This window comes from Passer montanus, unplaced genomic scaffold, assembly GCF_014805655.1.
Source record: "Passer montanus isolate IOZ18808 unplaced genomic scaffold, ASM1480565v1 scaffold38, whole genome shotgun sequence".
Taxonomy (NCBI): Eukaryota; Metazoa; Chordata; class Aves; order Passeriformes; family Passeridae; genus Passer; species Passer montanus.
The window spans coordinates 4,405,492-4,429,129 of record NW_024368596.1 but is presented as its reverse complement, the minus strand read 5'-3'; the positions used below and the strand labels follow the sequence as shown (position 1 = coordinate 4,429,129).

The 23,638-nt window shown below is 42.3% G+C and overlaps 1 protein-coding gene across 1 annotated transcript; it reads right to left on the bottom strand.

Annotated features, from left to right (window-relative positions):
- Positions 1 to 1,491: 1,491 nt before the first annotated feature.
- On the bottom strand, positions 1,492 to 23,536 carry IRS4 (insulin receptor substrate 4). The gene is made up of 2 exons (XM_039717580.1): positions 20,143 to 23,536; positions 1,492 to 3,880 (listed from the first exon to the last, which is right to left on the bottom strand). Exons 1-2 carry the CDS (start codon positions 23,387 to 23,389, stop codon positions 3,876 to 3,878), a joined length of 3,252 nt encoding a protein of 1,083 aa, XP_039573514.1. The 5' UTR covers positions 23,390 to 23,536; the 3' UTR covers positions 1,492 to 3,875.
- Between the last annotated feature and the right edge of the window lie 102 nt (positions 23,537 to 23,638).

Genomic DNA, 23,638 nt, shown 5'->3' with positions numbered 1-23,638 from the left:
CTTTATATATATAATCTTTGAGGAATCACTACTGTTATAGCCAGAAGAGGATGCAGGGATAAGAAAAACAATGCAGTACAGATTGTATTGATACCTGACACCTCTAACAAGGTCCTTCTTCCAGGGCTGTGAATCACTGACTGCCCAGTATTTGGTTATTTCCAGTACCACAGAGCTCAGGGAGGTAACACAGGCCAAGAAAATTGGGCAATGCATTTCCAAAGACTTTTAATCTGTATTCTAGTGACTGTCTTGGATTCAGCCAGGAAGTCTATCTTTCCTTTTAGCTTTAGCTGAGAGCTTTCACTGTCCTTCAGATGCAAGAGAGCTCAGGCATCCAAAGGGGCTTGAAAAATCAGTGTAAAATTGTCTCCCCACCTAAAAAACACTACAGCCTTCCAGCAGTTGGCCCATTTCAAATCAAATCAGCCAAAGGTAGTTTGCAGCACTTACTGTGACGCTGTCACAACAGTCTGGACAGAGTTTGGATAACAGTCACTGCTTGTTTGCACTGCTGGTAGGGCTCTTTTTGCTGTGGTTGAGCAGCCCTATTCTTTTCCCTCCCAATACAGGCTCCACACTATGCAAAGGGACCCTAAGAAAAGGGCTGGTTTATTTGAGGAAAACCCTATTCTTACAGCAAAGTTGACCTTTCCAGGGAGTTGTTTCAATGTACTATTCTGAGTAACAGGGTAAGAATTAATTTGGGTAATTTTAAAGAAAGGTCTCATCCAACATATTCCACAGTAATCACCCACATTTATGGAGATCATATATATATTCCCATCTATGGATAAAAGCCTCTTTCTATAGAAAATTATTTGCCATATCCTTCATGTCAGTAAGGAATCTGAAAAGGCACTACCTTTTGTTGGTATTTTCTGACTTCAGTTGTTTTTACATCTGGGTGCATTACCTGAACTGATGACATTGTGTTTGTGTTTCACACACTCAGACCTATTTACTGTATCTTTAAAACCAAAATGTCACTGTAAAAGATACAACACCAAAACACACCTGTTGCTTCCTGCCCCAAAGTCAGGCCCCTATTTGATAACACACTGCTAAAAATTTCTTTGAGGACTAGTACTTTTTGATCATGAGACTTCCCTATGCACTCATGGTCAAAGTCTGGGGCAATTTTTTGTCCATGCCTTCTACATTTAAAGCAGAAAATGTACTGGGCACTGATTTTATATTATATATATATATATTTGTTGTTGTTTTTATTCCAAAGTGTAATTGTTTACAGGCACTATGAGTCCATGGCAAAGAAAACTGGGTGTTTTTCTGTATCTTACCTTCTAAAGTAAGTGGAAAGGCAAAGAAAACTGGAGAGATGTTGAATCACTACCCTGAAACAGTGCTAAAACCTCTCCAAATCTTCAGGGATACAGGGTGACAAAACCACTTTCAGGAGAAGCAGCCGCAGCAGGAGGTCTGATGGAAAAACCCAAAAGTTTGTTTAAAAATAAAACCCAGACACGGAGCTACATGAACACGTATTTACTGCAAGTAGCTCTATGGAAAGCCAAGTCAGATAAATATAAACACTATACAGAGCTTCAAGCCAGTCTCCCAAAACCGCAAACGTGATGTGTTTTACAAAGAAAACAACAGAACAATATTTACAATGGAAGACAAAGCCAGATCAATCAGCCCAACTTTAAAACAGATCTGTGGAGCAGAAATAGCAAATATAATGAACAGTTTCAACCATATATGTTTTAGTTTGTACAGACAATAACTGTCCAATATCAAATTAAATTTACAGGACAAACATTGTTCTATCATTGGTATTTCCGTACTATACAGCAGCATAAACGGGTAGCTGGAAGGTAGTATATATAGTGATATGTTTTACATCATCTGAAAATGTTCTTCCAGCACAATACTGAATAAATTAGTTGCTGTAAACTAAGAGATTCAAAAAGATTGCATATTTATTATGCCGTACCTATTAGTATTTGTACCACTATACTTGAGGTTACCCATTTACTTATTTATTCAGCATGTATTAAATCAGTGCTGTATATTGTACAATGGCAGCCTCAGGGACTCTAATATGAAATAAGTATGTAACAAATTTCTTCAAAACAACCTTTTCCTTTCACATTAAATGTTTAGAACTATCTTCACCAAATTTTGATTTCTTAGAAAAGATGTAAAGCTTTATAAAAAGCTGTCTACGTATTGCATTATTCATTTATGAGACCAACCAATAGCTATATGGCAAGACAGTATCATGGTCTGTAAGAGTGGTCGTGTTTTTAATTCCTGTATGATTAGCAGCAAGTAATTGTACCAACTGAAACTTCCCTTCCAGAATCAAAAACAGGTCTGTGCTTTTAAACCCTGTAGCAACAGTTTTTCCTGTCACTAGACACTGTGTAAACTGATTGGTACCATGTTTCCTAAAAAAACCCCAAAACAATCACCTCGTATTTTAGTGACATGTACATTTCATTACTGCTCAGAAACAGATCTGGTACACATCACTGAACAATCCAAGCTGACAGTGTCTGATTTGTTACACAAACTGTACCAGCACTCTAAAGGTTGTCTGTTGGAGGTGAGGCAGCCTGGCACATCCGTTGTACAATATACATGTGGAGGATTCCCAGCTGTGTGGTGCAGTACAGCATGAGGATTTGTGTACCACTTTGAAACCCTTTAGCAATCGTCAGTGCCTTTTATAATCCATTGCATGTACCAATGACTAGTGTCATGCTCTTTTAAGTTCATAGCAGTGTTAAAAAGCTAAACTCATTTCAACCAAAAAAAAATTCAGTACAAGAGTGAAGCACTTAAATTGTAGAAAAATCAGGGCTTATTTTAAAAAATGTCAAATAGTCATTGTTCACATTTCTGTCAGTGGGATAAAGACAATCGATGAGCCAACATTTTATTTCCCCATTATGCCAAAAAGAAAGAACAAAAATAGTCCCAAATTAAAAGTGGGACTTTGGTTGAAAGTAAGATCAATTAGGGTGGTTTCCCTTTAAAAAGCTACAGCTGACAAGTCTAATGCAGAAGTCACAAACATTGGATACGACTCCGCAGTTCTCCATTCGAATCCATGAACAAAAACCTCATTTTACACAATTCATATTTATAAACAAGAACAAAAACAATCTACAAGACAACCAGCCCATTAATCCTACTTTGTACATACCAAAATTCTGAGCAAAAAAATTTTCCGTTTAAGCTCTGACAGACACTTGACTGAAAAGCCTCTAGCCTATGCTCAAGAAATACCTCTTGTACCATAAAAGCAAAACCTTAAAAAAAAAAGAAAAAAAAAAAAGGCAGAAGAGGTCTCTTTTCCTCAGACCCGTCCAGTCCCACGGGTTCACCCCTCAAGCTAATGTGCACGTCTCCCTCCCTCCTTCTGCCCAGTCACCTGGAAAAATCCTGAACTGCCAAAGTATTTCTAAGCAATACATGTTTTAAGCTAACCACTTGTTAACGTACCAGAGAAGTAAAACCCATGTTAAACAGACAATCAGAAACCAGCTTTGACTTCTCAGAATATAAATTTTTTTTTAAAATTAACAAGAGAGGCAGGAAGAAGAAAGGGACATACAGGGATCTCCTATTAGCATTCACACTGCCTCCCAAATAGATATGACATGAAAGACCAAATTCCATCACCAAAGCACAGCTATGAAAAAATGTCAATTCAAATTAATTCAATTGTAGAGAGCCGATGTCTATGAAATAAAATAATGAAAAGGATGTGTGTCTATGTCCGTGCTGGTGGAAATGAAAGTAGCCGGCTGGAGCTGAGCTTTGCTTCCAAAAGCACCACACAGTTTCTGGAGTTACCAGCAGAAAAGTCTTCTCTTCCAACAATGGTTTCCATGGCAATGCAATCAGTCTAGAAAGGAGGGGGGGAAAAAAAAAAGTCAGTGACATTTCAGATGCAAGTTATATCAGAAAAAATGTTTTCTAGGGAGGAGAACACATGGAGCTTATCCACTGCAGGAGGGAGAGCTGCTGACTGCAGAACGCAGGTCCTCCGTGCAGGGAGGGACACCCCCAGCTGCCAACCCCTCAGAGCTCCTGAGGGAAGGAACAACGATGGAGCCTGGAGCAAGCACTGAAGAGCCACTGCAGCCAGAGTGACACGTGTACATGGCACAGGAACTGGGGCAGCAGCCAGCCCGTGCTGCCAGCCCGTGCTGGGGACAGCCCAGGGCTCGGAGCCCAGTGCTGCCTCGCAGGGTGACAGACCCGACACTGCACTCCCAGCAGGGCACAGCTGCAACACCAACGCTCCTGCTGCAAGCAAGGGGCAGCAAATCAGCACAGCTGCGTGCCCTGTCCTCAGCTTTTCAGGAAAAAGCTTTATTTAGTTATAACCAGAAACACCTCATAGTACGCCTGTCCCTTTTTGAAGAAAGTCTCACTGAAAGGCAACACCCAAGTACAAAAGCACACAGCTCCAGCCAGCTCCAGCTCCCTTCTCAAGGGCTCCAAACTGACTGGAAAAGGCAGAAGTCCAAACACTTGCTAAAATGAGGGGCAAAAAAATATACTCTTGTATTGCAGGAAGGTACAGATGGGTGACGAGGCAGAAATGACAACAGGAGGGAGCCTGCCCTCAAAGCACAGTATCAGCCCTGCAATTAACCATGCACATGCCAAGGTGAGAGCAACTCAGGAGTTTCCTGACATGGAAGACAAAGTGATGAAGGGCATGCAAATGCTTTCTCAGTTGCACAAACAAATGAGGAACATATAAAAAGTCACTTTCCACTCCCAGCTGAGCCAACGTGAACACTAATTTTCAGTCTGGAGGGCTACTGCCAACCCAGCCAGTGAACCACACTCTCCCAGCTCAGACAGATTGTCCTCTTCCACCATTTCTGTCCTCTCAGCCAAGACTGAGGACACATATACATACATATATATATATATATATATATGTCCTCTGCCAGGCAGGTGTCTGTGCTCACCTGCTCTGCAAGGTTTGAGGTACATGCCTGCAGGATGTACCTGCAGTACAGCGAAGAAGGAAACAGCCAGTTGCTCTCATTGAGAAACAATGAGTGCAAGAGGTTTTGGCTTAAGAAAACAACAGATACAGAAATGTCAGCTACTTTTTCCCTCAAAGCCACACAGTGCCAGCTCTCTCCCTGCTCTGGGAGCTGCCTGAGCTGCAATATGGGAACACTTCATTACACAGCAATGGCAGCACGGGCCCCTGGAACAGGGGAAGGGGTTTCTGGGCTTAATCCTGCCCATGCTCTTCTGGGGGTCACAGGGATATCAGCTACATCTCACTGCTGGAGATCTCAGAGCTCTTCCTTGCCTCTACTCCAAGGATATGCTAAAGAAAAGATGACCATGTAAAGAACAAGCATTATGTGTAATAATGCAAACCTGTATGTTTACTTACAAACCAATCATGAGGTATGCACACACAAACTCCACCCTGTGCTAAAGAAATTCTGACTTCTGTCCAGCTAAAAGTACCCTCCCTCCGAAAGAAATAAGAAAGCCAAAAAAACCAGAAAGAAGACCAAAGCTCAGCTAAGCAGCCCTGCCCCATCCCAGCACTCAGCAAAGGCTGCCCATGGCTCCAGAGACAGAGGCAAGGCAATGGCAGGGCTGGCAGCAGTGTGGAAGTATAGAGGGGTCCTTCCACTTCAGGAGAAACTCCCTTTGAATCCTACACAGCCCTCACAAAGGTCCTTGCTGTGTTTCATTTTTCAAATATTTCAGTGATTTCAAAAATACAGCAACTTCGTTTTCCTCAATTAAAGGAAGAAACAGCCAAAATACAGCCACAACTTGAGAATCTCTATTTGTGTTATTTCACAGACATCATAAGATCACTACAAAAAGCTATTGCTTGGTACTCACAGAGCGTGATGTGGTCAGCAATGGCTTTGTTTTCACAAATGCCAACTGAAGCTATTATTTCTGAAATAATTTTCCTCTTTAGAAAAATATTGTTTTGTTGTAAGACCAAAGAATGAAAATATGCACCACAGCTTGCAATGAATCACACCTCAGTGATGCATGCAAGTCAAACATTAAAACAGTTAAAGCTTCTATATTAAACTTATACTCAATAAAAATTAACTTTACCAGCAACCCCCCACCCTTTCCATGCTGTGGACCTGTAAGCTTACATAAAAGGAACTTCAAAAACTGTCTCTGCTTTTGTCAGGACATTTTTCCTCCACGCCTTACACACAAGACACACCTGAAAGCTGTCTGACAAGTTATTCTAATCTCTGCAAGCACATCCCCAAAACATTTTGAAAAGCAAAAGCCCAGTTGCTTCAATCAGACAATTCCATATGGCAGAATTCAGTATTTACACCTAAAACGTGTTGAAAATCTTCATAAACTAATGCCAAATTACATTTAAGGTATTTGGAGGGAAAAGCCTTAAGAACAAAAAACCCCAAGCCTGCTCAAGTACTAAGTATAATTCTCTGAAGCAGCCTGATGTACTCAGCAGCATGGCAACCATTCTAAAGCAAGAGCATCAGGTAACTCTGAGCAGAACCCCAAACAGCACAGATTAATTTATCAGAAACCAGAAGAAAGCCTGGGACCACCCTGCAGTATCTCCCCTTCCCAAAATGCTGCACATCCTAAACAAGAGATCATTAATTTCCTCCCTCCATAATAATAAACTACACTTCAACATGTTTCTTCTCTATTTTTAAGGTAAAACAGAATTGTGTGAACTGTAAAAAAACATGAGTGAGTTTCACATAAACATTACCGACAAGCTGATGTCAGTCCATAAAGCCTTGAGTCTCTCATACATGGAGCTATTGGTTGTCACCACTTCTCTAATCCCCTTATTAAAGCTGGAAACTGCAATATTGCAGTTGGAGCAGTACAGCTGGCTGGTGTCCTGAGTCATCAGCACTTTTTTGGTATGAAAGTATCAAGCAGATATACATATATATATATATACATACACACACACATATATATGTGTATATGTATATATGGACACATATTTCATACATACCACATATATCATGTATCTTTTCTCAGACAGAAAAGACTAAGAGCAACTTGTGAAACTTGACCACATAAAAGAAAAATATTTCATCTGAAATCTAAGAGGAGACCGAAGTCTTGCAAGATCCCTCCCGCAAAGTGCTGCAGTCACCACCATTCCCAAGGGCCACCTCAGGAGTCCATTCATGCAGCCAAAGGCCCACAGGTCACCCAGCAGGAGCCTCCAGCATCACAGAAACCCCATGTCAGCACCAGTGACTGCACCCAGGGGCCAGTGGGGTCTGCAGCCCAGCCCAAGGCAGCTGTGCAGTCACAGCCACCATTCCCAAACCCCCCATCCCTGGAGCTGGGCTGGGTCACAGCACCCCGGGGTCACTGGGCACCAGGGAGGTTTATCAGGAGAAGCTGTTCATCAGAAGAGGGGTAACATGGGTTTAATGTGAGAACAAGGCCAGTGTGTGTTGGGCTGCTGACACCTGCATCCCCACCTCTGTGGTCCCTGCCAGAAGGATCCTTTTGAAGGGACATGACCTTATTTTGAGAGGTTGTAAAAGAACTTGCACATTAAGCTTCTTGATGGTTCTTCTCTCCCACACCTGAACTGCTTCCATTTTTTCATTAACCAGTTGGTGAAGGAAACCTAATGAGGCCATGCAGTGCTTGAAGGAAACAGCAGTGCTTCTGTGAAGCTGAATATTTATTTCAGTCTCATAATGTAAGATTCCTTAGACATCAATTTCCTACGTTAATAGTACAGATATGGGAATTGCTGATCAATAATAAAACCCAGATTAACACTTCATACCAGGTCTCATATGAATGGATTTAACTCGGCACTAACTGAAAGCAAAGGAAGCTGTCAGGAAAAGGGATGAAGAAACTCTTCTATAAGGTAAACAAATCATGAGATGTGAACTAGCACAGACAAGAGGTACATTCTTACAGAGGATCCCTGCATTCCCCTGAGTTCTCAAATAAAAATGCCACCAAATAAAGCCTGGTGGCCAGATCAGACAGAACTTTTGCTTGCAGTGTAAACACAAAGCTGTTCCTGGACTGTCACAAGCTCTTCTAAGAAAATCTACACAGTCTAAAAAAAAAAATAAAATCTGATAACTGATCATGACAACAAACAAGCAGCAAAAAAAAAAACAACACTGCAAAAAACCTTTTCTATCCAAACTTCAACTCTATTAACAGATTTTCCACAAAAGCTTCAGCCTTTATTCAAAATTGAGCTCTGCTGCTTCAGACTATTGACAACAATACAAATTCAACTTCTTATCAGTGTTTAATATGGAAAACTAGTCTAGACAGTATCCAAACATTTTCAACGTTCATCTCATGAAATATATAACCAAAGTTTGGAAAATTGAAGCGACGTTCTCTTCATTAGACAACTCCATTTCAATTCATCAGCTTAAGATGGGATCAGATTATAAAACTACATGCAACTGTCTGAATTTTGCTGAGGAACAATCAGACGAAAAAGATCACAAGGCAGAACAGAAACTAAGGGGCAAGTATTTAAAACAGGATGGCAGCATTGCTGAAAGACGTTTTATTTAAAATTAAGGAACACACTGAGAAAGCACTGCAAGTTTTCTATGCAAAAATCACAGTTTAATAAAAATTAGGGGCAGAGATATAAATCAGCTGTAATTCATTAGATGCAAACCCAGTGTGCTCCACTTGAAAATGTATGAGATGAGAATATACCAAATTTACACTTCATTTCCTGCATCTGAATTATCAAGGCCATACAAGCCAGGACACTTTGAAATATACTGAGAGGTTCTGAGAACACAGCAGACATACCCTAATTCTCTCAAAGAAATCCATCCTAATAATACTTGTTTTTACAGGAAAGGCTTTTACTGACATAATTCTGCAATTGATTCCTAAAAGGATAAAAGCTTTGCTTACGGAAGATATTAATTTAAGATAATTAAATTATTAAAATCTCCATGTCAAAGACTAAGACAGCTTAATACTTTGTGGAGAACACTGCTGAAGTTCTCAATTTCCTGAACTTCAGGTTAGGGGGAAATCAGAATTAATCTGATTTATGCAGATCAAAAGCAGCAGAGCAGCCCTAGATGTTTTGTGCACACAGCCACACAATATTCCTGTTGTTCAGGAAAGCACTAAACCCAGCACAACCTCAGGACACAATGTGGCATCCAAAAGCATTTTGTTCAGCAGCCAGGCTGGGGCAGGAGCACAGCAGAGAGCTCCACATGGAGCCCTCCCCATGGCAGGCAGGCCAGGGAAGGCTCATTTGCCCAAATAAATTCTTTACAAATTAGTGAAAATTTTTCTTTTGCTCCAAATTTTACCAAATACACAGATACTATCCCATGCAATTGTCCTATTTCTTGGAATTCTTATTTTAATGGCACAGCTTTAGATCTTGCTAGAGGCACGCAGTGTCAGTTGAGAAAAGCTGAATTTCTTAATTTGCATCTAACAGACACTAAGTCTACAAATACAAATCAAAACCTGAGCCACTTGCTGCATCCCTCACACGTGCAGTTGTGGTGCCTGGGTGACCCAAATGAGGCCCTGACACAGAGACATCCTGATTTGGCAAGGTGTTCAACTACCTGCTGACCACCAAGCACATACTCCATGCACTTTCTTTAGCCAACAACAGACTAATGATGCTCAAAAACAGCTACCTAATGTATGTGGAACCTATAATTTTACCGACTTTCCACAAGCAAAAAAAAATCCCCAAAATCTGGTACCAAAAAACCCCTGTTGCATGACCCACTTTTCACTGGGTAAACTATTTAAAAGCAGCAACTGGTAACATACACCAGAACTGTTCATTCAAAACATGGTTTTGCCACTATCAGTGCTCAGCAATTTCATGAGCTAAAAACCTCTCTTGTGCTTTCAGATAATTTCTACTCACTTAGCAGAAATATCTTATCTCTTGCACCAGGGGCTTTTTTTCCTGTTGGAATAAACAGCAGGGTTGTTTCTAGGAAGGCCGTATGCGCACTCCCGAATGTCATCTCTTGTGCTGATACTATTCCTAGAATTAGTAAACTTGCCTGCAGTTTTGGCAGAGGTCTAATACCAACTCAAATTGCACTGGACAGCTTGACAAGAAGTTATTGGAGGTTTTTTTGAGGGGTTTTTTTGGTGGTTTTATATTAAATTTCTATTACAATATAACACAACAGCACTAAAAATTAACTCTTCTCCACCTCAAAATACATATTTCAAAACTTCAGATTTTCATGTTGCAGAAGAATCAAAAAAGGTTTTGCTTTTGAAAAAGCATTCTCACAGCAAGTGTGTGAGTTACTGCACCTGACCTGAACCACAGAAAATATGGGTAAATTTTAGCCAAAAAAAACAAAGTTGTTTGTGTGGCTTCTGAGAATACCACCTGCTGCAATTCCCTCTGCTCCTATGACAAAGGTCAGGAACTCTCGGTGCCAACAGGGAGGAATATTTCCTGTCTGTGCTCTTGCTGCAAAGTGGGCATTATGAACTCTTTGGAAACAAACAGGAGAGAAAACAGCCACAGCAAACACCTCTGCACATACAGCCCTGCTTCCTGCATCCAGAAAGGACTTTGAATACTTGGGAAGTTTCGGCAGTGCAGAGAAAACTCCTGCAAGGTGTGACACAGCTTCCCAGTGAGGAACAGACAAGAACCCCTCAGCCTGCAGAGAAGAACTGGGACACAACAGGAAATTTTAAACGCCCAGATTATACCACAGGTCCACACTGCGTGTGGTACAACACACTGGACAAGCCTAAGGCAGAGAAGGGCACAGCATCTACACCATCCTAAGTGGCCTGGAGAAAGAAGATAAGATTTGTTATCTCTTCCACTACACACACCAGGGGCTGCCAAAATAAGCTGGTACTGAGCAGGGTCCAAAATGCATGTCCTGATGGACGCAGCATGTCCTGATGGATTGTGGGCTGCTGTGGATACAAGGAGTTAATGCAGGATCAGAGAGAGACTGGAAAAGTAGTTGGATTAAAGAATTATAAAACAGACTTGAATTATAAAACAGACATACTATATTGGGCCCAAGAAATCCCCCAAAGCTGAAGAAAAAAAAAAAAAAAAAGAAAGAAAATCAGAGGCTTGGGTGTGTATTTGTGGGAGGCATTATACACACCTGTTCTGCTCTTCCTCTGCTGGGTAGTGTCTGCTTGCAAGCACAGGTCTGGGGCTTGAGTGAGCCAAACTTCTTAGGAACACAACCAAGAGAAAGGGCAGGGTCACTCATGACTAATGAAACAGCTCCCCACCTTTCAAACCACCTTTCCCAAAACTTCCTTTCTACATGGAGTTTCACCTGTTGTAATTCATCCCTTCCCTCTTCTCAACCACTTTAGTCCTCAACACCTGCAAGCATTCAGCACTACCTTCTTCTTTCACCTCTAGTGCCATAAATGATTGTCAAAGGCAAAAAGTTACTACACAGCCAAACACCTACACAGTTACACACCTGTGCAGGCTCATGTGTGCCTGCATAGAAAAATAAATATATCTTTGCCATCAGTCACTCTCTGCTATCATACACAGCAGTGGCATGCACCAATTTTTTATATTTCCTAATTATTACATTATCACCTCTCCATTAATATTAGGACACCCCAAAGTCTGGCTCACTCAGGAGAGGAAAAGAGAAGTTCAGATTGGACTGCATGTGTGAAGCAACATCTTCTCAAGCCTCAGGACATGCCCAAGAGCCAAGGATTGCACTTTCAGCTTCCAGGAGCAGTTTGGGAGCTGACAAGGACAGAGTTAAACTGACTAAACACAGACAACATTTAATCAACAGTGTCCAACTCTTGTTTAGGGTCTGCCTTGTGGAACATGTCAACATTAATATTTCAATCATTCATACCCTCAAGAGTGAATCCAGCCTTGATGCTGCCACCACTTCCAGATTTACCCAAAACCACTGCAGCATCTGCTCAACCTGAGCTATAGACACCAAAATAAAGTCACATTCTCCTGTGAAAGTGACTGTGCTGCACTCCAGCCTCCACAGGCATCACTCCTGCAGCTGACAGCACTGCAGTGGCAATGAGCAGGTCCCATGCACACCTCCCCACCTAGAGATGGGCTCTAAATGCTCTGGGGTATTGTTATAAATCCTAAAGGTGACTATCTTCCAAGCTCCACTGTGCCTTCTCTCCAATGCTAGAAGACTGCCTGAAACTCGGAGATGCCACCTAAAAGAACCCCAGGAACGAGCCAGTAGTAATGCCAAGGCAGTTCCACCAGCCTGGCTGCCTCTGGAACAAAGTCTCACCAAGAACACAGGCCCCAGTCCACACCACATGAACTGCCAAGGGATGCTGCACAGGGTGATCCTGTGTTTTGGTATGCATTCCTGCATACCTGCTCACACCAAATCTACCAGCCACAGGTCTGCAGGAAAATTAACTTACAGAAAGGAAATATAAATAAAAACAGGAAAAAAAAAATCACATTCCACATCTAAAAGGGAGAAGTAAACACTGGGACATGTTCCTAACTCAGAGATACATGTTGGCCCACATTCCTCTTACCAAGATTAATATCCTGGCCAGTGTTCTGACATTCACCTCATCCTTTTCAAGTCATTTAAACCATTACAACACTACCTTCCCTTGCTCCCTACCATGTGCATACCCTTCCAAGTGCCTACACCAGCTTCCTCTCCTACAACCACTCTCAGCAGCCTTTTATCTCTTCCAGGCTCTTATCTGGACTCTGCCAATGGCAGCAGCCTTGATCTCTATCTTACTCTCCACCCCAGCACATTAGGTTTCATCCATCTCTTTAGTTTCATCTTTAAATTGTAAGCTCCTTAGGAGAGGGACCAACACATTTACATTTGTGGCACCATATGGGGGCCTCCATCCTGTCTACCAGTTCAGGTTCCACAACAAGCAGAGATCCTGTCTGGAGAGATCCTGTCTGGAGCTACATGCTTTCATTAACAGCCTGTTGTAATAATGTCTGAATGACCTCAAGATCAAATCTGTTCATTTTTTCAGCTCATTTCTAACTGATTTCCTGTTCACCACAATCTGCAATTTAAAAGCACCTTGTTCTACAAACACTTAAATACAAATCCCACCCATCCTCCTCAAGATCAAATCTGTTCATTTTTTCAGCTCATTTCTAACTGATTTCCTGTTCATCACAATCTGCAATTTAAAAACACCTTGTTCTACAAAAACTTAAATACAAATCCCACCCACCCCAAAAAAAAAAAAAAAAAATCACACAGTGAAACACAGAGAGAAAAGGCCTCCCAAAGCATTTCACACAAAATTTCAAACAAAAACCAAATGTTGTTACGGAGCGATGTACTAATGGAAAAGCAAAGAGCTTACAAATGGTTCTAACAGATTAACTTAAGATTCAAAATAATTCCATACAGGAAACAGAAACACAGTGCCTGTCAATAGCTTAAACAGGGGTTTCATACAAATGACCTATCCCACGGCCCACAAGAAAAGCTCTGCTTGGGCTAGTATGCAATCAGGACATATTTATCAGTGATACATCTGCCTCACTGCCACTAAGAACTTCCCAAACTCCTGCTAGCCTAAGACATCTGGGTAACAAGAAGCACTAGTTGCACTAGTTCCCAAAAAATAATTCAGGTTCAGGCTATCCAGTAGGAAAAATGTTACATGGCTAATTCATCTGGTCAGCAAGAACCTAAACAATAAAGCAAACTGGGTCAGCATGAGTACAGGAACAGAATCACACTATTCCCTGTGGAAGGACAGTATCCCTCAACAGTGCCTCAATAAATTCAGAAACCAATTTTAATAGGTTTGTTAGCAACCCTTTTGATAGTACTTCCTACAATTTTCAGAAGAAAGGTAAAAGCACTTTGATATTCTCAGTCTTTCTGCAAAATTCTGTTCTACTTAAAAGGGAACCTTCCTCCAAGTAGGCAGCATATTTATCAGCCTTTCATACCCTAGCAAAAAGGAAGTACTATTCTTATCTATTTATGCCCTAAATAATAATTCAGTTTGATATTTATAGAAGTTCATAACATACATATGCTATGCAGTGAATACAACCTAATTACCTTTAGTAGTAATTTATTAAAGTTTTCAGTTTTCTTGAGTCACCTTAAGTTGCATCTTTACCTTGGAATTACAGTCAAATCTTAACTATAGTAATTTCAGTATAAACCACTTATTTCAAAAACCCTCTCTTCTTGGAAGAACAAAAAAGATTAGACCTCACACTTAACTCACGAGTCACTGGCACACAAAACTTATATACACACAAGTGCATTCTCAATGGTTTGCATCCAACCATAGATCTAAATCAACAGAAAAATAATGTCTGGAAATAAGCAACCTCTGGCCCTTAAGACACAGCTCATGACTTGAAGAGGGCAGAAGATTCTTGCTAAGTCTGCACTGTTGCTCCTGGGGTAATGCTACACCTGAAGCAAAATCTCCACAAATCCAAACACTTATATATGTTCAAGATCGTTTAGATAAGATACTCAGCAACACCTCTGAAATGCCTTTGATGAGTCAGGCTCATTTACCTTTGTCTTCCCACTGCCCTCAAGTATGTCAGAAATCCCTTCCTGATCACAGTTCTGCCTCTCAAGTAAATCATAACCCATCCCTAAGCTTGAGTGACCTTCACAGAGTTGCAGGGCTTGATTAAAACTGGAACACACTTCTCCATTTTTCCCTTGTCACTGCCTAAACCTGCAAGACAACAGTGAGACTTGTGCAACTTGTATTCTCAGAGGATTGTTGAGAATATTTAGAACGTAAACTGAAAAAAAATTAAACTGCAAATTTTCGGGGTGGACCATCAAACAGCTATCCAGCCAAGTCATTACACACCATTTAAGGTTGTGTTGTAAGACAATAGCCCATTTTTAAGAGAAAACAAGCAGTAATAGTACATCCCCAGGTCCAGAGAGTTTGACTCTCTCACACCTGCCTTCCAGTTTTATCACTCCATTTTCCTTTGAGCTGAAGAATGCCACATTTCATCACAACAGTACCTAAAATAGAACTCTGGAGTTTTCCTTCTTCAGCTCAGAAAAACAAACTTGTTAGCGCAATCAACAGAATTCAGCATGGTTTTGGGAGCACCACAGATCCACAAACAGAGCACACACACACCAAGGTACAACACAGTACTATAAGCTCTTTTTAGTACCACCCAAAACCTCAAGGTATAAATCCTCCCCCGAGCAATCAAAATGACGAAAATGTATTAAAGATCCTTTCATAAAAAAAAGACTATACACAGAGAAAAGCAAACCCAAACTCTACCTACTGCTAACATACCACTGGACATACAAAAACCCCAAAGAAATACCCAGTGACAAACCATCCCAGTAATCACATGCTGGAATACAGCTCCTGGAAAGACCAAACAGCGCTGCCCACCCTCTGCAACTCCAACCTGCTGCCCCAGCCACAGGGGAACAAGGGGCCCTCAGACATCAAGGGAGGAGGGGAAAACGTGAAGTTGTAGAGGGAAGAGTAAAACAGTAATAATGCGTTTAAGATTTCAACAAAAGACTTTAAAATAAAAAACAAAACAATCCCAAAAAGCACCCCAAAAAGCAAGGTGAACCCACGCTGGATTACTCCACACCTCCCTGCATCCTGAAGCCAATGCTTTCACCCACCAGACAGCTAGAAGTGAAAGGTTTTCACTTCCAAAAAGACAAATGTCACCATCAGCTTATGGATTTAAAGTCTGGAAAGCTGATTTCCAGAAGTATTTCAACACTGACTCCAAGTAAGCATTCTCTTTCAATGGCAGGGGAACATTCTTGTCTCAGTCTCTCACCAAAGTAGAAGTAAAACTGAACTGATTCTTGGTCAAATATGTCATAATTAACTCACTCCCACGCCACACAGCAAAAATCTGTTCTGCCTTCAGCAGCTCACATACTACTCAAGAAGAAATTACCTTGGGTATTTTTAAGCATAGCTGCAAGTTACCCAATATTATTAAAGTGGCATCTGTTACAGCAATATTAAAATGCTTTGAGTTGTTTGAGTTTTTTTAAGAATTATTATCCTAGCACTACTGCAAAGATGTAGGATACACAGCAGCATTTGGATGTACTGCAGTAGAGTTCTTCAAATTATTTTTAAATGGGCCCCTGCCTTAAGTATTCTGCCAATACAGAAGAGCCTCAGTTTGAAACAAACTTTAAAACCACTACTTAGAAACCCAAAAGGAGTGGTTATTTGCTTCATACCTCATAAACTGTAATTTACTATATTAGTAACAGCTAAAACTTTCAGCTTCTGAATTTCTTAAAGTGTATATTGTTCCTTATATTCTTCAAGATTTTGCATTTGAAATATGCAAGTTACCAGAAAGGATTTGGACAATTTGAAACATAAGTTTTGCTTTACAGCTGTTGTTGCTTTACTTCCTCTCAGCTTCCCAAAGCATACACAAGAACTCTCACCCACTCTAGCACAGGAGAGATTAAAAAGGTGAGGAGCAATCATGTTATAATCCTGCACTTTACAGAACATCTTAAATGATACCATAGCATAGTGTTAGAATACCAGGTAAGTATCACAGAGTAGCAGGTAAGATTGAAGAGTGGGTGTAAAATACCTGAGCTGCTATTAAGGTGAACATTATATTTACTCTAAACAGCTGGTTTTTGAGGCCAGGGTATCTTTGCAGGTATAATATTTCTAATTAAGACTTAAGAAACTTGTATTATACAGGACTCATTATGCATTTTATTACTGCCCATTCTCATTATCCTGCTTAGTTTCTACAAGGTCCAATAACAAGGTATACATTAGCTAAGCCCTGTTTGAAGTAGCTTTAGTGTTCTGTACTCCTAGCACAAAATGTCATGACTCAGATCCATGTAATCAAAACTGCAAACCACTTGCTTCAATATTGTGTAACAATTTCATGATGAAATTGTTTTGCTAATGACCTCCTTAAACTGCAAGCATTGAAAATCAGTATCTTATATTCTTATTATCATTATCAACATAAAACCTGAGCTCAGCTTTGCCGAAACCCCTAAAAAAGTTTAGCAACAAGTCAGGCCTAGTTACCATTCCAAGTTTGTGCTCTCCCCCTCCTCCATACAGGTCATGAATGGAGAAGGGAAAAACAAAAAGTTTGATTCACATCAGTGAACCTGAACCAAAAGTATTTTGGGAATTACAATGAGGGAGCAGTGATGCATTGGAAATCACTCCACCACCCTTGGCAGTTTGGAGAACACAGCTGAGTCACAGAACAAAATATGCCATTTAAGCAAACAAAAACAAAAAGCAAACAATCCAAAGCTGGGAAGTGTCTTCCTTCCAATAAAACTGTGGTTCCAGGAGAAGAGATTAAGTTCCCTACCTGACACAATTTAATACAGATGGGATAGCTCCTTTCTAGGAAGTTAAGGGTAAATGCATCTGCTAAATATTTTTCTTAAGAATGGATTTAGCCACAGAGCACTTTTTCAGGCAGAAAGACTGAAAAAGTGAGATGCAGTAGAAAGCACGCAGTTCTGCTAAGTCTCCGAAAGTATTAAATATAGAAATTACCTAAAGGCACACTACACCTTTTCAGGAGACAAGAGGTTTAAGACTGAAGCTTTATTTTCACTACTTATTGGAATGTGAAAATGTTTTTCTGGATTACAGAAAACTTTTTGAATATTGAAATAAAAGCTTTATTACCATAGAAACCAATAAGCTGTTTAAAGAATACAGACTTCTAAAACTGTGCTTGCTATAGCTCAGACACACGATTTCATATGTGAAAATAAACAGCTATCCTTATAATCAAGAGTTTTAAGTCATTCCATATACATCACCAATTTACAGTCTGGCAAACTGCTTTTAGCCTGGATTATTCCAAAATCTGTTCACCCCTTCATGAGCCCCTACAAGTGGTAAGTGTCCACACCCCACCCACCCTCCTACTATATACCAGAAATATTTTACACTGCCTTCATAGAAGACTATTAGGCCTCGTAGAATTTTGTGTTTCTCATCACGACTATAAAGATGCTTGATTTCCTGGCAAAGCCCATGATTTTTGCACAGAGCTGTTTCTGCCTTCTTTTAATGCATTTCATTTCCAGAAAACTTCAATTCCCAACAAAAGCCAGCAGATGTTATTCCTCTCGCTCGTCTGCAGCTTGTAATAGAGAAGAGAAAAACTACAAGCAGGGGGCTGTAGATACTTTGCTGCAGCAACAGTAAGCAAAAGGCTTATCATAAACACAATTTTAAACACAGTATCTCTTGTACAGTATTTTTCAATGTAATATTTACAATATAGCTGATAGGAAAACATCTTTGTTCTTTTTTCATCCTAATTATGCAAAAAAATATTTTATAACACAATTTTAATCATATAAGGGGAACTTTAAAATTAATTAAAATTAAAGGGCCAGTTTAAAATTCTGCTGGCTTTGGAAGTGCTTAAAAAAAAAAACCCACGAAAAAACAAACACAAATTAGCTGCAGCAATCAGTGTGCCTCTGACTGCAGATTTAGCAGACAGATCTTTGAAGTGCTGAAAGACTGACTTTGGAAGAGAGCACTTCTTGGACTGGCAACTTTCAACGTCTTCTAAATTTGATTCCAACCAACAAAACAAAGCAAAGGAAAAAAAACCACTAAGGCAAACCACACGTTTCTGAGCAGCCCCAAGCAGTGCTGCCAGACTCTGAATGGCATGCGAGCTGAGTCAGGCTTATACTTTCCACTAGTAAAAGCTACACAATTTTAAGGTCCTGCAATACCTTCTACCTTTAGAAACTTAGTTTTAAAGCACAACTAGGAAGAAAATAACCTTCCAGTGTTTGAGACTGTAATTAAAAATATTAAAAATATAAAAGTCAGCAGCAGCCTACCCCCTTACTGCTTTATCTGTGGACAGCGTAGACAACTATCAATGTCCAACCATAATTAAATATTTCCTCTTAGTATCCAATAATGTACATTTGCAAAGAGAGGAAAACATCATTTCCAACAAAAATGATTTTCTACCAGCGAGTGAATTACTGTAAGGAGTTCAGTGGGTCACTGGCACCAAAGCAATGATTATTCTCCCAGAGCTCACACACACTGCTCAGCCGGGGGACATGCACTGACACCACTAATTACTGGCTTTGCTCCCACCATGAGAGCTTATGGTATGAGCAGCAGTGTCCCTCCTCTTCCCCAGACTCTTTCTACCTTTATTTTATGCACACTTCAAACTGCATCACCTTACTGCTGGGTCAGACCACTGACAACTTGAAAGGCAGCAGCCTCCCCCACCAAGTTTCAGACCTGGAAGACACTGCTCAGAGCCTGCCCTTCCTCAAGCACAGGCATTCCTCACCTTCCTCACCTGCTACACAACAGGCAGACCCCAGGGAAAGCTGACAGCTCAGCTGAGCCCTGGGTGGTGAATGTGAAGGCCATGAGCTGCCTAAGCCCCGCTCCACACTGGTCAATCAAGTCCTCAGGCTTCTCCAGAGGACACAAAGATGCTGTGGAGACCAAAGCTCAAAAGCAGCCACGAAACCTTCAAGGGGGAAAAACTGAGTTCTGTTTACATCAGATTCAGCTAAATAAATTTGAGCAGATTTGCACATTAAAAAAAAGCTATAATATGTCTTTCAACTACATTAAGAAGAAACAAGAAATATATTTAAGCCTCAAATTCTGAGCTCTAAACCAAATTTAGCCATGTTGGGCTTTTAAGTAACAAAAATTTCAGTTCATGAAAAAAAATGAAGAGTCATCTAGTTCTAAGAAGGAAAAAATAGCAAAACAGAAGTGAAGGAAAGAACTACTGTAACATCAGGACAAGAATTCACAACATGAAATACCATTAATGCTTATGCTAGCAAAATTAATTAAATTAAAAAAAAAGGCAAACGACAGTTTGATAACACCTCTGACTGCCCAGAAGAGGCACATAAATGCTTTAGGCCGAGGAGCACATCACCCTTCACTGCTGTTCAGCGGTTCAGATGCTGCACTACAACAAAACTGGTTGTACTAGAATAACACAGGAGATTATAAAATGCATTTACCCCACTCTGAAGACAGCACTAAGCAGACAATCTAATTCCTATGGTTAAGCAAGCATGAAAGGGAAGTGCTTTTAAAGTTACAAACCTTTTCTCGCGTTACACTTCAGCCCATCTGATCTGCTGAAATCTATGCTTACATAAGCTCCACTGTCCAAACCTGAAGTACCATTTTGGAGATGGCAAGCTGGCGCTGTAGTACTCGCCTCACAGCTTAGAGGGTCATCACGTAAATTCAGAGCAATGTAGTTTAAGCCATTCTGAAATCCAGTTGAGGTATCCCTGGACATTTTGTTTTCCTGACCATCAGAAATGTTTTCATCTGGTTTCAACCAAACGTTGTCGAATGAGGCAGAGCTGTGTCTTTTGCTACTGTCAGTAAAGAAAGAGGATGAGGTTGTCACAGTCCCAGCAGAAGAGAACGTCTCAGAACTGTGTCTCCTCCTGCCTTGAGGGTCAGCTCGAATCACTTTCGGTCCTATAGGAGGGTCAGAGCTAGGGACAGAGAAGCTACTGCTACCAGCATATCGATCAACAATGCAGAGTCTATTAACGATGGAAGAAGGACTATCCATCTTCACAGCACTGTCAGATTCAGTGGCAAATGGCCTTGGTGGTGTTGCTGCCATGTTGAACGTCATCTCAGTGTAGTCATCAGTCCTGTTACTTGCTGTGCTAACACAGGCAGCACCAAATGAGAGCCTGGCATAGTCAGGGTTTGGTTGGTTTCTAGGAATACTGGAACTTGCATAAATTGAAATATCTGTTAGGGAGTTTGACAGTTCCTTCGCTGCTTTCGGTGACTGCACATCCAAGTCAACACTCATGTAATCAGAGAGCGGTGACTGCCTGTGGTCACTGCTTGAGCCTAGAGATGATGGAGATCCTTCTGCAGATAAGGAATAGGGCGTGTTACTCGCCTTTTCACTGAAATCAATATTGATGTATTCACCAGGACTCGCCGGCTCAGGCGGAACTGTACGATCATACATTCTGGGGATGGTATTACTCCCTCTCGTACCTAGGGGCAGCCGTGTGGGCCTGGCAGCCCTGCTCTGCACAAGTCCTTCATCCGAACCCTTCAACGTTGGCAATTTAGAGATGCCATTAGCCAGAGTCTCGCTGCTGACCCCCTTCACATTTTCTGGTGCACCATACAAGAGTTTTCCAGGTGAAGACATTGGAACATATTCACTGTGGTCACCATTTTGTCCTGATAATGCCTTAAAGCTTCGGGGCAAAGAAAAATATGAACTAAAACCTTTGGAAACAGAAGTGGTATGGATATAATTTGAATCACTGGGGTGTTTTGGAACTGAATTGCCAGGTGACATATCCATATACTCGTTGTTTACGATCTTCTCATTACTTCCTTTAGAGGCAAATCCAGTTAAAGGACTCCGTACAGGTGAAGAGCTGCCCTTTGGAAACATCATCATATAGCCTCGGGAGTCAACCTGAGATGGTGACCATGAATTGTTAATCTGTTTTGGAACAGACATGCTTTTAGGAGTCATTGGCAAATAATCGCTGGTGCTGGATAGAGAAGATGCAACTCCTGGCATCATTGGCATGTACCCATCATCCCTGGCTTTACTCCTACTTTGGTTACAAGTGGAATCAAGGGTAGTGTCACTGTACTCCAATTCATGGTTATCTTTCAATTTTGGTGTTTCAGAGTAAAGTAATCGTCCATGATTTCCTGCAGAATCTTCATCCAACAAAGCTGTAGTTTGCGTTGTCTTCTGCTGCACTGCCACAGAAGCTGGCTTTGTCAGAGAGTAAGCTCTTTTCCTGAAGCATTTTTCAGCCTCCATATAATCATCTCTTGAGCCATCATCTCCCTGTTGCTTATTCATGGACATGTACTCACTCAGACAGTTCTCCTCTCTGATAGGTGGCGTGTTTCCCAAGGAATCTGGTGTATTACTCCTCACCCTAAAGTACCTGAAATCGCCAGGGCTGGAGCCATACTCATCAGAAGAGATGAATCCCCCATCGCTTGGGGAACCACAAACAGATGAGCTGGAAGGCCTGGTCAGCATGTCCGAAGCAGAACCATGGCCACTGCTGGAAGAAACACTGATGGGACTTGTGGTGGAGGGAAAATGAGAAACAGGCAGCGAAGCAGACCTGGTGTGGTAAGATGAGCTGAAAGCAGCTCTCACGTACCTTCCACTCCCTTCTTGCCGGCCCAAATTCATCCTTGCAGTATTCAGGTGTATCAGACTCCCCGTCACTGACCTAAAAGGTCTAGTCATGGTTCCTTCTCCTTCACTGGATGTTCTGAAACGATAGGAGTTGTTGCTTTTGGTGGTAGGAGGAGTGCCTCCAGCAACGCTCTCAGTTCTAGATCTTCTCTGCAAGCCTGTCTGGCTGGGGGGAAGGTTGCCCAAGTGCCTTCTGGTGGTGATGAAGGATATGGGATTGGTACCGCTGCCACCACCAGAAGACTGGCTCTTGCTTCGGGGCCTGAACTCTGCAAAGGCCTTCAGAGCTTTCATAGTATCCAGAAAAGTCTCGTGCATATTTTGGGCAACAACCGAATCATCCACTTGCATCCAGAGCTCTCCAGGCCCAATGGAGGCAGATCTGCCCACTTCAATGAAGAAGAAGTTCTCTGAGTGTCCGCAGCGGCGAATGTTCATAAGCTGCAAGTGAACAGAGGGCACCTCCGAGTTCAGCTTGACAAGGTGGATGGCTTTGCTGGAGAGGCACAACCTATACACTCCAGTGAGGTTTTTCGTTTGTCCCAAGCCTTTGGGCTTCACGTTGACCTGCCACACCTCCTTGAAAACAGTGCCAGGCCTCAGGGTGGCCCCGTAGTGCTCATCATCGTCATCCACCTGCTGGTCGGCGTGGTCCTCCTGCTCCAGGAAGCCCCTCTTGCTCTGATTCATGAGCTCGCTGATGGCCTGGTACCAGGCCTCCTGCTCGGCGTCGTTCTCGGCCAGCATGGCGAAGTACTCGTCCTTGGTGTACAGGGCGATGATGTGCTTGTGCTTAGCGTCGGCCCGGCGGCTCACGGTGAAGCACTGGTACAGGGGGATGACCCGCTTGGGCGGGGGGCAGCACAGCGCGGCCGCCCCGCCGGCCCCCGCCGCCCGCAGGCTGCTCTTGAACTTCTTCTCGCTGTCATAGTACTCCAGCCGGGCGGGGGCCAGGTGGCTCTCGGCCCGCAGGACGAAGTAACGCTTGTGCCCGTGCTTCTGCTTTCGCAGGTACCCGCATTTCCTCACGTCCTCGCCGGAGGGGCGCGGCTCCGCCTCCCGTGTGCCGGGCGCCCGGCTCCTCCTCGCCGCCGCTGCCGCCGCCACCGCCGCCGCCCGAGCCATTCATCCCGCTCGCCATCTTAGGGGCCGCGCAGGGTCCGGTGCCGCCGGGGACGGGGCGCAGGGCGGGCAGCGGGAATCCGCGCTCACCGGAGAAGCGCCCCGTGCATGGGAAGCGGGCGGTGCCTCCTGCGGCCCCAGCCCGCTCCGCGCTGCCCCGCTCGCTCCGGCCACTCGCACTCACGGGCGGCGGCGGCGGCACCGCGGCGAAAACATCACGTGACTCCGCGGAGGGCGGGGCCGCGGCGGGCG